The 13,216-nt window shown below is 41.6% G+C and overlaps 1 protein-coding gene across 2 annotated transcripts in view; it reads left to right on the top strand.

The window, feature by feature from the left end:
• The window catches only part of STMN2 (stathmin 2), a 42,326-nt gene extending 30,433 nt beyond the window's left edge, over nucleotides 1-11,893 (top strand). For both annotated transcript variants that reach the window (XM_009891882.1, XM_009891884.1), the window contains 2 exons: nucleotides 7,681-7,872; nucleotides 10,544-11,893. In XM_009891882.1, the coding sequence (XP_009890184.1) occupies nucleotides 7,681-7,872; nucleotides 10,544-10,603 (252 nt within the window). In that variant the 3' untranslated portion in view covers nucleotides 10,604-11,893. The remainder of the gene's footprint in view (nucleotides 1-7,680; nucleotides 7,873-10,543) is intronic.
• The last annotated feature ends 1,323 nt before the right edge of the window (nucleotides 11,894-13,216 follow it).

Here is a 13,216-nt window from a genome sequence, read left to right as displayed (position 1 = left end):
TATACATATATATATAGTCATCTACACTTTTCCTAAGCATCTTCCACTTTCTGCTGCTAGAAAAACCAGGCAGACTTTTTCTGACATCCAGCGTGGCAGTTGTTATCATACTTTTCAATCTATGTACACCAGCTATCAGGCATGACCCTTCTAGATCGTGTCCTTCCAGCACAGTTCTAATTAAAATCAAGTATAACTAATGGATGAGAATTGCATTTTCACAAAAAATACTAATTGATTTCACACTGTTTAGGAATTATGTTCTGCTCTGTTAATTAGGCAGTGTTGATTAATAGATTTTCAAACTCACAAGAACATCTACACCAATACATGCACTTCAGCAGGCTCCTGCTTATGCTGTTTCCTGTTTAGCATTCTTGTTTATTCCCTTATAAGCTTTTACAGGACTCTCTCATTTTCTCCCCCTTTTTCTCTACTCACTTGACAGTCACTGTGACCTCAGACCAAACTGAGAATTTCACCTGAGGCATTTTTGGCTTTTGGACCCCACAGTGAGATCCGTTTGGGCTAGTTACAGATTTGTCCTTTCCTTTTATAGAATCCTCTTTACAGCATGTCATTATTATCCCATTATTTTCTTGGCATATGTGTGCTATATTTTCCCACTTTGGTGGATGATCAGAAAGATTTTTTCATCCTTCTCACTTAAGAAATTAGAGCACAGTGACATTGTATGGAGCAGAAGTTTATTTCTTACAGAATCTTTAACATTTTTCAGTTTTTACTCATTGGCCTTGAAGGTTCAGCTATTATTACACTTGATATACAGAATTCAAGAGCCGTATGTCAAATTATAGATTTTTATTCCCCGTGTTCAACTTACCAGCACAAAAATGAAACACTAAAGGGACACACATTTATACTAGACTTTGGATTATGGGAGAGAAATTGTATGTAATTAAATCCTCTTAATGGCTTTGTGATGGGATGAAATTGAATCAGGCTCGTCCCTAGTGCTCAGTGCCACAAAGGATGCAGGAGAACAGCCGTATTTTTTAACTTTCTTGCTGTTGGATATAGACTTACAGCTACACGAGTTTTTAATATCATTACTATGAGATGCCACAAGATAAGCCCCCCGTGCAGCCTAGCCTGGGCAAGGCTCGCTGCGCTCCCCGCAGCAGGCAGGCAGCCCCAGGCACCTCTGCCAGCATCAGGGTCGCACTCCGTGTTGGGCTTCAGCATCCAACTTGCTCCTCCTTCGAGCCAGCCCCACAGCCTGCACAGAGGCACTTAATACTCTTGATTCATCTCTCCTTTGGCACTGAAAAAGTCACCCGTGCCTTACCACACGGTATGCAGGCAGGCTGTTGGGAGGAAAGGCTTAGCCAAAGCAGGGAAAATGGCAGAGCTGGGGGACAAATGTTCCCTCCTAGATATTGCGCAGGACCTACAAAACTGCTGCTCCAGGTGAGAGGAATCGTAGAATCATAGAATGGTTTAGGGTGGAAGGGACTTTAAAGATTATCTAGTTCCAAGCCCCCTGCCATGGGCAGGGACACCTCCCACTAGACCAGGTTGCTCAAAGCCCCATCCAGCCTGGCCTTGAACACTTCCAGGGATGGGGCATCCACAACTTCTCTGGGCAACCTGTTCCAGAGCCTTACCACCCTCTGAGTGAAAAATTTCTTCCTAATATTTAATCTAAATCTACCTTCTTCCAGTTTGAAGTCATTCTCCCTCATCCTATCACTTCATGCCCTTGTAAAAAGTCCTTCCCCAGCTCTCCTGTAGCCCCCTTTAGGTACTGGAAGGCCACAATAAGGTGTCCCCAGAGCCTTCTCTTCTCCAGGCTGAACAACCCCAACTCTCTCAGCCTGTCTTTGTAGGAGAGGTGCTCCAGCCCTCTGATCATTTTTGTGGCCCTCCTCTGGAACCGCTCCAAGAGGTCCATGTCCTTCCTATGTTGGGGGCTCCAGAACTGGATGCAGTACTCCAGGTGGGGTCTCACAAGAGCAGAGAAGAGGGGCAGAATCGCCTCCCTTGACCTGCTGGCCACACTTCTGATGCAGTCCAGGATACGGTTGTCCTTCTGGGATGTGATCACGCATTGCTGGCTCATGTTGACCTTCTCATCAATCAGCACTCCCAGGTCCTTCTCCTCAGGGCTGCTCTTGCTCCATTCTTCGCTGAGTCCAAGGAGAGGGTGAGAAGGTAATGGGACCTTCCCTGGCAAAAGTGGATCTTTCTTCATTCTTCCAACATGTTCCTATTCCCCTCCTTGGTTTCCTGTAATCTGTAAGCGAGCAGGATGAGAGGGAGGACAGGCACTGCCCGAGATGTTTGTCTCCCATCTACTACTATTTGTCTTGCCCATCTGCTCATCTCCCTTTCTGTTACTGTTGGCCCTCTTCTGTGCTTGTGTGGAGAGGCAATACAGCATGAAGTGCTTTTCCATGTAAAGGTCCCAGCAGTACATGTGGAATCAGCACTGGAATCAGGTGTTTCTGCCCCATTTTGATTTACAGCATAGCTTCTATACATTGTGCTTCACCCCTAATGTTTACAAGAGAGAGAGAGCCAAAACTGCAAGCCACTTTGCAGTTCCTCATCTAAAAAGCATAAGCCTATGGAATATGTGCCTACAGGAAGATCTTTGCTACCAGCTAGGAGAGGGTTTGGTGTTAGGCACCAGGATACATCTTAGAGCATGTGGAGTCATGAGCAGAGACAGCATCCATCCCAATGCTGGCAAATCTCTGCAGTCTGCTGTGGGCTTTGCTCCTAATGAACAATCAGAAGACAAACTGCCATTGATCTTCACTAACGTTGAAATACCAGGCCTCAAACTGTAGCAGATCAAGAAATGCCTCATGAGCGGGTAGGGGAACATCAGACAGAGGGCTCAGGTGGTACCTCTTGCATCCCTCCAACATGCCTCGTTCACCCCCATGGGTCACAACCCCAACAGCAGCAATTTTGTGCTGGTTGAGGACGAGACAGTGAGTTTTCTTGAATCACATCACGGGTGGGCTCTTTATTTTTTTACTCTACTTCACGTTCTTAGTAGACCTGACCCAAAGGTCCCTTGGCAGACTGGACACAAAAAAAAAGATTCTCATCTAAATTCAAGCAAAATTTTGCACCATCTTGTTTCAGTAGAAGCAGGACTTCAGCTATGGTTACAGCTCAGATGTCTCTGGCTCTCCTGCCATATGGCCATTTCACCTCTCTGCTCTGTGACCCCATGGAGCAGGACCATCCCCCTCTTCTTCACGTCTCTTTAGACTGTCATTGCTTTGGGAGAGTATCTGCCTGTCTCTGTGTATTTGCACACTGCCTTGGACAGTGAGTCCTCACAACAGCCAGAACAGGTGCCAGTGTAATACAAATAATAGTATTCCCGGTGAGGAATAGGATGTAACCATGCAGAGGTCTGAGGAAGCCAGTGCAATGAGTGAAGTCTAACTTGAGTCCATTCCTTTGCTTTTATGTGGAAAAATCCCAACCTCAATTCCTTCCCCTGAAAACATCGCTACTTCCACTCACCATTTCTTTCTGGTTAATACCTGGGCTCCACCTTGGCATTTACATTGCAGTAGGAGCCTTTAATCCTGTCTTTGTGTTCTGCTCCATTAATAGTATCTCTTAAATATACAATACACTGAAGAATACTGAGGTTTATGCAGCTTCTGCTGAACAATTTAATTTTAAAAAATCCAAACAGTGAATGAATGTATTATGAAAGTGGAGCTCTCCTGACTGGTAGTGTGCCTTGTACATCCTAGTAACTAAGATCATCGGGTGAATGCATTCAAGCTGAAATTCCCAGTTTAAAAGCAGTTGTCTGAGGCAATTTCTTGCTTAAAAATAATCCTTTCATTTTATCTCTGCATAAATGACTTTGATATTTGGATGTACATGTCAAAGAAAAATAGATAAATGTGAGAAAATAAAGCACCTGTTACTCAGATAAGCAGAATTTTCTTCCAGTGAGTAATAATTAAAAATATATGTATCTCCAAAGCCAGTTTCCATAAATAATTTTGCTCATAAAGTGAGTGTTTAGTTGTCTGCATCCATCTCTGGCCAGCTAATTATGAGATGTGTATTTCCTTTTGAAGCACTCATCTCTGAAACCTGGGGCCGTACATGATCCTTTAGCAATGTGACATGAATATCATAGGAGTTTGCCTGCATTACCCATCTTTTTGGCACCGTAGTACATTTCTAGGAGCAAAAGTATCTGTACCAGGAATGTTTTGCAACATTTTTATTCCTCCACACCTAGCATTAGAGGGTGCAGCTGTAGCTGTGCTGATTATGCCTTGTTGTATTTAAGAAGTCTTCTGGATATTCCCCCTTGAGTATTGTTTTTTCCTTTCTCCACCATTCCATACTTTTCTCTCCTTATTAATCCTCTTTATCTTTCATCCCATTTCCAGCCTCTTTTACTCATTTTCTCACAATAGCTGTACAAGAAGCACTGGATTTGAGAATATCCTTTCCAGCACTTCAAACAATACAATGTTGAAAATAAACTCGGAATAAAAACTTCCTACGTATGCTGGAATCCTGTATCAAGGCCGTGGGAGTCCAAACGCAGCAGTTAAAAGCCAACACAAACAACAAAAGGAGTCTATTAATCCCAACCCCACTAGGTATCTGGGGTCATTCATTTCGTCATTTCTGGATGTGTAGTAGGCTTTGAACAGAGAGGGTGGCCAAGTTCTTTTGCCAAATGTGTTGGAAACAGAAAATCGTTTGACAATCCAGTACAAAACCATACCAACTGCCTTCCAAATTTGTCGTAAGAGGATTTAAAAAATCATTTGAACCCCAGGGAAACAGGCAGACTCCCAGCTGGGATACAACAGCATTACTCCAATATCTACCCCATGGTAGTTTTTGTGGTGGGGAAGGGGGTCCCTTTATTTTGAGCCAATCCTGGGTATCTTGAACTTAGGGAGGAAAATAAATGCCCTTTAATGCATATCATAAAGGAAAATTGCACTAGGAGTGCGCAGTCAGTTCCTGAGTTCTGGTTTAACTTTCATTCAGATTCTTGCTGGTGCCAACCCGATTTGCATCCGGTAAATACTGAATTAGCGTGTAAGCATCTTCTTCATTATCATGCATTAGTGGACAAATTACTTTTGAATGTGTTGTCTGCCAATAGCTTCCAGAACTGTGTGTACTTTGATATGGAACTCTAATTTTTCGCTGTTCTCATGGATTTATGATAAGAAGTAGTTCCAGAAAGCAAAGTGTTTGAATGGAAGAAAACAAATACTGAAAAATGGGCAAACACCAAAGTCTCAAATGCTACCTCCCATTGAAAGCCAATGTTCTTTTTAAAAATGCTGCTTATAGGCACAGTCCAAATCTTATTTTTTATTGTAGCATCTCCATGGGCCCTGCATTTGTCCTTGGAAATGTCTGTTTTCCAAATCTGAAAGTGTTTGATTTTATAACACATTGTATAAACATATTTAAACACCACAAAATGTTAGCCTATCAAATTAACGTCACTCCTTAAACATTTCATGGGAAAGGACATTACAATTAGTATCATAGTATCTTTTCTATTCAAACTCCCAACAAGAATGGAAATAGATTCTTAGATTATCAAAGTCACTTTTAGATCACTTAAGCAAAGCATTCACAAAATTAATATGAGCAATCAAAATGTAATGACGAAAACTCTTCCAAAAGTCCATGAAATGTTGCCATTGAATACTAAATTAAACAGAAAATGCAGAATAACTTCACAAGCAGTGGTCAGAGTAAGCCACTCAAGTTGGTGCAAAAATGGTAAAGCAAGTTGAAGATGTTCAATTATTTCAGTTTTACATTGTACCACATCTTTCAAAATAACATTTTTACATTTTGAAATAGCCTACAGTTAAAGAAATGTTAAATGCTAAGTATCTGAAATCAAATATTTTGCTTCAAAATAACCTATTTTTATTATATAATTATTAAAATTATTGATGTTTTTGTTAAACTTATGAGGCCTTTATAATTTTTCAATTTGTCAACTTTTTTTTCCGTTCTCCACCAGTGGAACTCCCTCTGCTTTTGGCCGCATCTGTCTGGGGACTTTTTGTTCCTATTTGCAACACCTTTTGGCCTGCGCAACAGTTATTTTTTCTGAGTCATAGACCTGAAAAATGTGTGCTCTATTACTATCTGTTCAGCATACGCTATAATGGCAGTAAGAGCCAAGAGGAGCCTTTGTAAGGTACCAACCACTTAATTAGGCCCTTCCCATCACCAAGTGCTCCGGGGATCAGAGTCTGAGAAGTGAGTCCTTAACTGCGACCAGGCCAGAGGTAAAAGCAAATGCATTAAGTGGCCAAGATGGATGAAAGTAGCTTTTACCCCTGATCCTAAGCAAGCCATTGCAGCCTTGCACAGACAGATATGTTTTAGTCAAGTGTCTTGCTGTCTGGCTTTTGCAGCCTCCTCTAGACTCTGCTTAATTTGCCTCATCAGCCCATTTGGCTTTATGTGTATCCTACCGTCTTTAAAATACGTGTTTTCTCCTCCTAGTTGGATCTCGCTCATGTGAAAGAATTGCAGCCTTTGTCACTCCATTTAAAGCCACACGATAGAATTTAATAAGATTCATTACTACTAATTGTAATTATTGGTTGAAGCCCTTCATTTAGGCCTTGAACTAAGTCATTTTTGCAGATAACAATGGCAACAGCGCATTGTGATCTACAATGAAATACACACTTAGCTTCCCAGAGCCATATTTCATTCTCTGTTTTCTGTTTGCTTCTTGTGTTCCCTCTAATTTATTTTATCCAAGAGTGTACAATGTTGTTTATCTTTTCCAAATAACCCCTCTGAAACATATTGTCTTTTCAACTAGACTTGCCTGGAGGATGGGCCCAGTGCTGCAAGTTCTTTGGCTTCTCTCCTAGGATTAGTGGTTTCACGTTAGTAAATTGATTTAAAATAAATAACAAAGCTTATACTTCTGAGCAATGAGTTTACAAAGAAGAATAACACAGTATTGCGCATAGGCTGCATCTACTTAATTCCTACCTGCAGTTTCATCTTCCTTGCAAAATTTGAATTTTTAACTTAAATAGATTTTTTGTTCTTTTTATAGGATAAACCCCTTTTTTCCCTTCCTAATCAGTGAGGTGAAACCACATATAAGAATAATGGGGGAAAAACAATGACTGAATTGATTCTGTCTGCCTTGCACAACAGTAAGCTTCAAAGCCTGCTATTAACTATTCAAGCACTTTAACAGTTAGTCAAACCAAGGTGTAAAATGCACCTCTCCTGTGTCAGGAACCTCCTTTTTAACATTGTACATACCTTCAGACCCCAATCCCATATCTCTACAAATAAAATGCTCGTAGCTAAGAGGCTGCAGCTGTCAGAGGTTGAGCAACCACTGCAGTAACCCAGACAACCCAGGACAGTAACATGACAGCGTTTCTTGGTAACAGAAGTGCTTCGGACACTTCTCAGCTGCTGCCTAAGTCATGTACCCCACATTTAGCCAGTGCCTCTAAGCCCCCGTTATTGAAGCTAATCTGGTTTATACACAGAAGTGATCTTTCCAAACAGCGCATGTAACAACAAAGCAACAAACTTCATCCAGTTTCCAAACTCGGTGGACTCAGCCCTATGGGGTTTTTCTTTTGCTCCGCATGAGTATGTCATTTGAGCCGCATGTCTCTGTGTTTCCAGTCCCAGGAGGCCCAGGTGCTGAAACATCTGGCAGAGAAGAGAGAACATGAGCGAGAAGTGCTTCAAAAGGCTTTGGAGGAGAACAATAACTTCAGCAAAATGGCAGAGGAGAAGCTGATACTGAAAATGGAACAGATCAAAGAAAACCGTGAAGCTAATTTAGCTGCTCTTATTGAACGTCTCCAAGAAAAGGTAACCACACCATCACTCCTCCCCTTAGACTAGAGAGGAAAATCTAATCAATATTTTGAAGAGATGTTGTGAGTAGCCCTTATTTCAGGTACTACACTTGAGCAATTTTTAAGTCAGAGCCCCTGATGCCTATCTAAACCACCACTCACTTTTGAAAAAGACTGAACCTCTATTATCACACAATCACAGCGTGGTTGAGGTTGGAAGAAGCCTCTGGAGATCATCTGGTCCAATCCCCTGATCAAGCAGGGCCACCCAGAGCCAGCTGCCCAGGACTGTGTTCAGGCCGCTTTTGAATATCTCCAAGGATGGAGATTCCACAGCCTCCCTGGGCAACCTGTGCCAGTGCTCGGTCACCCTCACAGTGAAAAAGTGTTTCCTGATGTTCAGAGGGAACTTCATTTGGTTTAGTTTGTGCCCGTTGCCTCTGGTCCTGTCACTGGGCACCACTGAAAAGAGCCTGGCTTTTTGTACCCTCTATTCAGGAATTTATACACATTGATGAGATCCCCCTGAGTCTTCTCTTCTCCAGGCTGAACAGTCCAAGTCTCCTCATTAGAGAGACTGAGAGATGTTCCAGTTCCTTAATCCTCATGGGCCTTTGCTGGACTGCCTCCATAGAAAGGTTGATTTTCTAACTTTTAAGAAGTGCTGTGAACAAATGACAGGTCACTAGTAACAGAGTAAATTTTCTTTTGGAGATCTTTGGTACAGCCAGAGGAAACAGGTAAATAGCAAACCCCACCATGCACAATCAAGTGTGCCCCTCTCCAAAACAACCCTTCCAACCAAGAGAGGGAAACATGAGAATAAAGATTTAGAAATGTTAAGAAAAAAATAATTAGTTGTCCACGAGTGATCACTTGTTTCTCCCAATGATGAACTTTCTAATACATTAGTAAATTTACTAACAGAAAGAAAATAGCTCTCAGAGGTTTTCACTGAGGTCTTCACCGTAAGCACCTCTCGTTCTTTGATGGAGACAAAAGTCTCAGAGAGCAGGAAAGAAACAACAGAAATGTAAGGATGATGTTACAAATGACAACACAAATGGGATAATTCTTGAGCTTAAGAACTGTACCCAGATAACTTGACATTTTTGCATTAGATTACTTTGCAGGCACATATCCCAAAGCTTATGAAAACAAAGGGGAAAGTCAATTAGCCATCCTTGAGGTCCACAAGGAAATGGGAAGGACAGCTGAAGCATCTCTCTGTCCTAGCTTAATATTAACAAACTGTTAAGCCCCGTTTCCACAGCAAGATGATGGTACTTCCAAAGAAGACCTCTGAACAGAGATGACAATAACTCATTTGGGAACATCTGTACAGACCAGTAACTAAAAATAGCGTGACTGTACAGTTTTGCCAACACAAAAGTGAACCCTGAATATGCAGGAAAAGAAGTGAGACATCTGGGTCCAAATCTTCAAAAGTTATACAGAACTGTGAATGCCCCGAGGTTTTGGTGTTCCTACAAGTTCCTACAAACAAAGATAACTTCTGCATACTGCAGTTAACAGGAGAGAGGAACAAGTCCCATATAAAATCTAGCATTCAGAATGCTGGATCTTATAATAAACTGTGATTTACAGAGTCAGTTGATGCAATAAGCTGACTTGCCCTGAAATCCACAGTCCAACTCAGACAATAAAAAGACAGCTGTTGACTTCAGTGAATTTTTGACTATTAAATACCCTCTAGTGCATGGAAATACCTAGGGAGTGCCTTAAACTGAAATCAGCTAGGAATGGATGTTTGCTTCTGTAGTCACCTTGTGCTTGTCATTTGGTTGTACGGGGTTTTTTTCAGTGACTAGACACAAGAGGTAAAAGTCTGATAGTTTGACAACTGAAAGGAGAGAGGCATAAACCAAAAACCCGAAAACCCAGAGGCTGCCAAAAATAATAGTTTTATAAACAACCCAAGTAGAACATTCCTAAATTCATTTGACAGCTGTTGTTCCTGACCACAGGCCCATTTCCACAGAAGTATCTGAATATACAATGGCTCAAATAAGTCTAAATTAATTATGAGTGCTTTTGGAAAAGGGAAGACAGCATGGCTGAAAGACGACAGAAGGGTCTAGCATAGACTTTTGGTAACTGCATCCCAGAGAAAGAACAGAGAGGACAGCTAGCTTCATCGTTTGGTCTAAGGGGATGTTTGAAATGTTCAGATTGACCCATCTTGGTGGAACTAAATTCTTGGACCTTTATTTATGGTTCCTAAATGCTACAGCAAACACAGTAACTAACACTTCTTCTGCATACAGCATGAAAGCAATTCAAGCCCACCCATCTTTCCCTATATTTAGTTTAACATCTAGAAATTCAAAGGGCAAATGTGAGCACATGGCATATTTTATGCTGCAAGCAGCACCTCTCTATGTGGAACTTTAAATTGAAGCTCTGTGGGTGCTGAGGATTGTAAGACCACATCAGATAAAAAACTGAGCTCCAGAGCATAAGTAGAATGTAAATATTGACCATGCCTCAGGCTGGTCTGGTGGATGATGCCTCTCCTGAGTTGTATCCTTTAAAGGTGGTTGTGCTGTGAAACAAGTTTTGCACATGCATCAAATGCACAACCTAAATGGGTTGTCATAAGGAGGCTCTCCAGGCAGGTGGAATGAGAGAAGTTTGATTTTTCCCTTCTTGATGTTTTCCAGGAGAGGCATGCTGCAGAGGTCCGTAGAAACAAGGAGCTCCAGGTGGAACTGTCTGGCTGAAAACAGCAATGGTGGATGTGACCCATCCCCACCATTAGTAAACTCCCCCTGCCTATATTATTATGGATCACGCGATATCAGTATGGGAAATGTATGACATGGTTTAAAAAAAAAAATAATCAAGAACTCAATAAAAAACTTTAAAAAAGAAACAAAACTAAAAACAAAAACAATGCGGTCTCTTTGCAGAATGATTTGCTTGATGTTTAAAAAACTTGGATCTTATTTTGTAAATACTTACATTTTTGTTAAAAAATACAAGTATTGCATTATGCAAGTTATTTCATAATCTTACATGTCCTGTAACAGGCTTCTGATGTTGTCTATTTCCACTCGGTTGAATTTGCTGGTTCTGTTCATTTGAAGCACCTCACGTCTAATTCCATTCCCTGCGACTTTCATTCCAATCCACCACGAGGTCAGTAGTAGTTCTATGGTGCTAGAAACCAGTCATTGCCTAATAACCTAGACCGCTTTGCCATCAATAAGCTTTGTTGAAACAGTGACTAGATCACAGGTATCGTGACTTCACGTTCAGCTGTCCAAGACAAAAGGCTCTTAAACTGTAGTTTCTTCAAATGGAACTCGTGCTACAGGACTCAGTAGTGTGCTATATAATTGAGGTTAAATTGCCACGTGCAGTACTTGTTGCTTCTGTTTTTTGAGGTGAGAGGCAACAAATACAGCTGTGCAACAGGATGAACACAAGTGAGATCAGTTTGAGGCAAATTTAAGAGGCACATTGTAACCATCAAGCTATGACAAATTCTGGATGATGCCAAACAGCCATACAAACGCTAATTGTAAAGTGAGCTTAATTCACCACTTGAAAATTTATTGATGGAGCAACTAAAAACATCAAGTGGCTTTATCTGTAGATGCCATGATCTATGATACTAATCTGATGCTACCACATTACATGTGTAATAGTACAAGAGGCTACCGAATATTTCACCTGGAACCCATGAGCCAGTTGTTAACTTTTTTTTGACACTGCTGACTTCCATTTGTCATGACCTTTACTCTTCAGTGTTAGCCAACCCTACCTAGTCACAGACATCTAGGACTAAGAGGGCTGAAGCAGGAGGAATGACTAGACAGGGTGCTTGTGCCAAGTACAGTATCACTAAACCTAACACATCGTCCTCAAAATAGCTGCAGTTTTGAAGTTGTCCCTACCCCCTGGAGGTTGCTGCCTGCATATTCTACTCTTCATTAGTGCTATTTTCCTGTATGTCATTGTGAGCAAGCTGTGATTAATAAAGAATTGGGGTTCTGTGAACTGAAAAAGGGCTTGTCTCTTCTCTTGCTCCATTACTTCTCTGACATGTGCCCATGTGAGGTGAAAACCTAACGTAGTCCTAAAAGTATGGAAATAAGACTTAAACAAGACCTATTAATAAACCAAGCCTAGTTCTCTACAAATAGAGGACTAATCCCTGCTATATGTTTTCCAGTGCTGAGGCTGGTTGTTTTTAAAGATTACCATATAAACAGAGCCTATAAATGTGACCTCTAGCACTGAGTTTATTAAAAAAGAGAACTAGCTACACACACATGCACATGTACCCCTTAATCCTGACTCAGTATTGGGGAAAAAAAAGAATTTGCAGAAGAAAAAGTGAATAATGTAACTCTGAGTACATCCATGAATAGCTGCAGTAAGATTCTGGCTGTTAACACACTGATTTTCAGAGAAAAAGGGATTATTTTACAGGATTTACTGAAAAACAAACTCACTAGGGAAGCTGCTGAGCTGCAGAGCTGAGATATAAAATCAGATCAGACCTCATTTAGAACTGGACAGGTGATGGAAAATTACCTCTAGGATTAGTTTTCTGATTTAAAGTCACGCAAGTGGCATCGCTTACTTGCTCTTTCAGAGAGATGGGCCAAAAGCTCCAGATCTGCAACAGTCAGTTTCTGACCCATGCAGCCTATTTTATTTCAGAGCCAAGTTGTCTCCCCGGAAAGCCTGGCCCGTGGTTAAAAGTGGCAGAAGCCGATACAGATGCAAGGCTGCAAACTCAGCTCCATGTGCAATGAGCTCTGTACCACAGAATGAGAGGAGTACTTCAACTTGTTATGGCAGCTGGATTTCCTTGCCTAAATTCCCTGTCTTTCTGGCAAAATTACCTGGCAGAGAAGCCACATAGCAAACTTTGAATCTGGATGTCATGAGTTTCAACATTGCCAAGCCTTCAAAGTTTGCATATTGGTTTAAGCCCCAGTAAAAAAGGTCAATCACTCAAGCTTGTATTTCAATTTAAGGTCCAGGGTCTTGGTTTGAGGGCTGCTGGATTTTGGTTTCATTTCCCAATGGCAAGTGCCTTACAGTTTTCCCTGTCCATTGACTTAAGCTCTGGTCGTGCTTCAAGCCCTTTTTCTGTTTGTCCTGCTGGCTACGCTTGCTCGGAGAACAGGCCAAGGACGAAGCTCTGATCCTGAGGCCAAGCAGGGCAGCCAGTCTTGCCTCCATGGGGCTAAACTCTCTTCCCCCACAAACGAGGGTGTCCACATCCAAAGAGCCAGTTGGGATGGTCCCTGGCACTCATTCACCCCAGCACAGACCTGGGCATCACCTGGGAAATGCTTCTCCGCAGGTACCAAGAC

This window comes from Charadrius vociferus, unplaced genomic scaffold (assembly GCF_000708025.1).
Source record: "Charadrius vociferus isolate BGI_N301 unplaced genomic scaffold, ASM70802v2 scaffold15, whole genome shotgun sequence".
NCBI classification, from domain to species: Eukaryota; Metazoa; Chordata; class Aves; order Charadriiformes; family Charadriidae; genus Charadrius; species Charadrius vociferus.
This window is presented reverse-complemented; position numbering and strand designations above follow the sequence as displayed.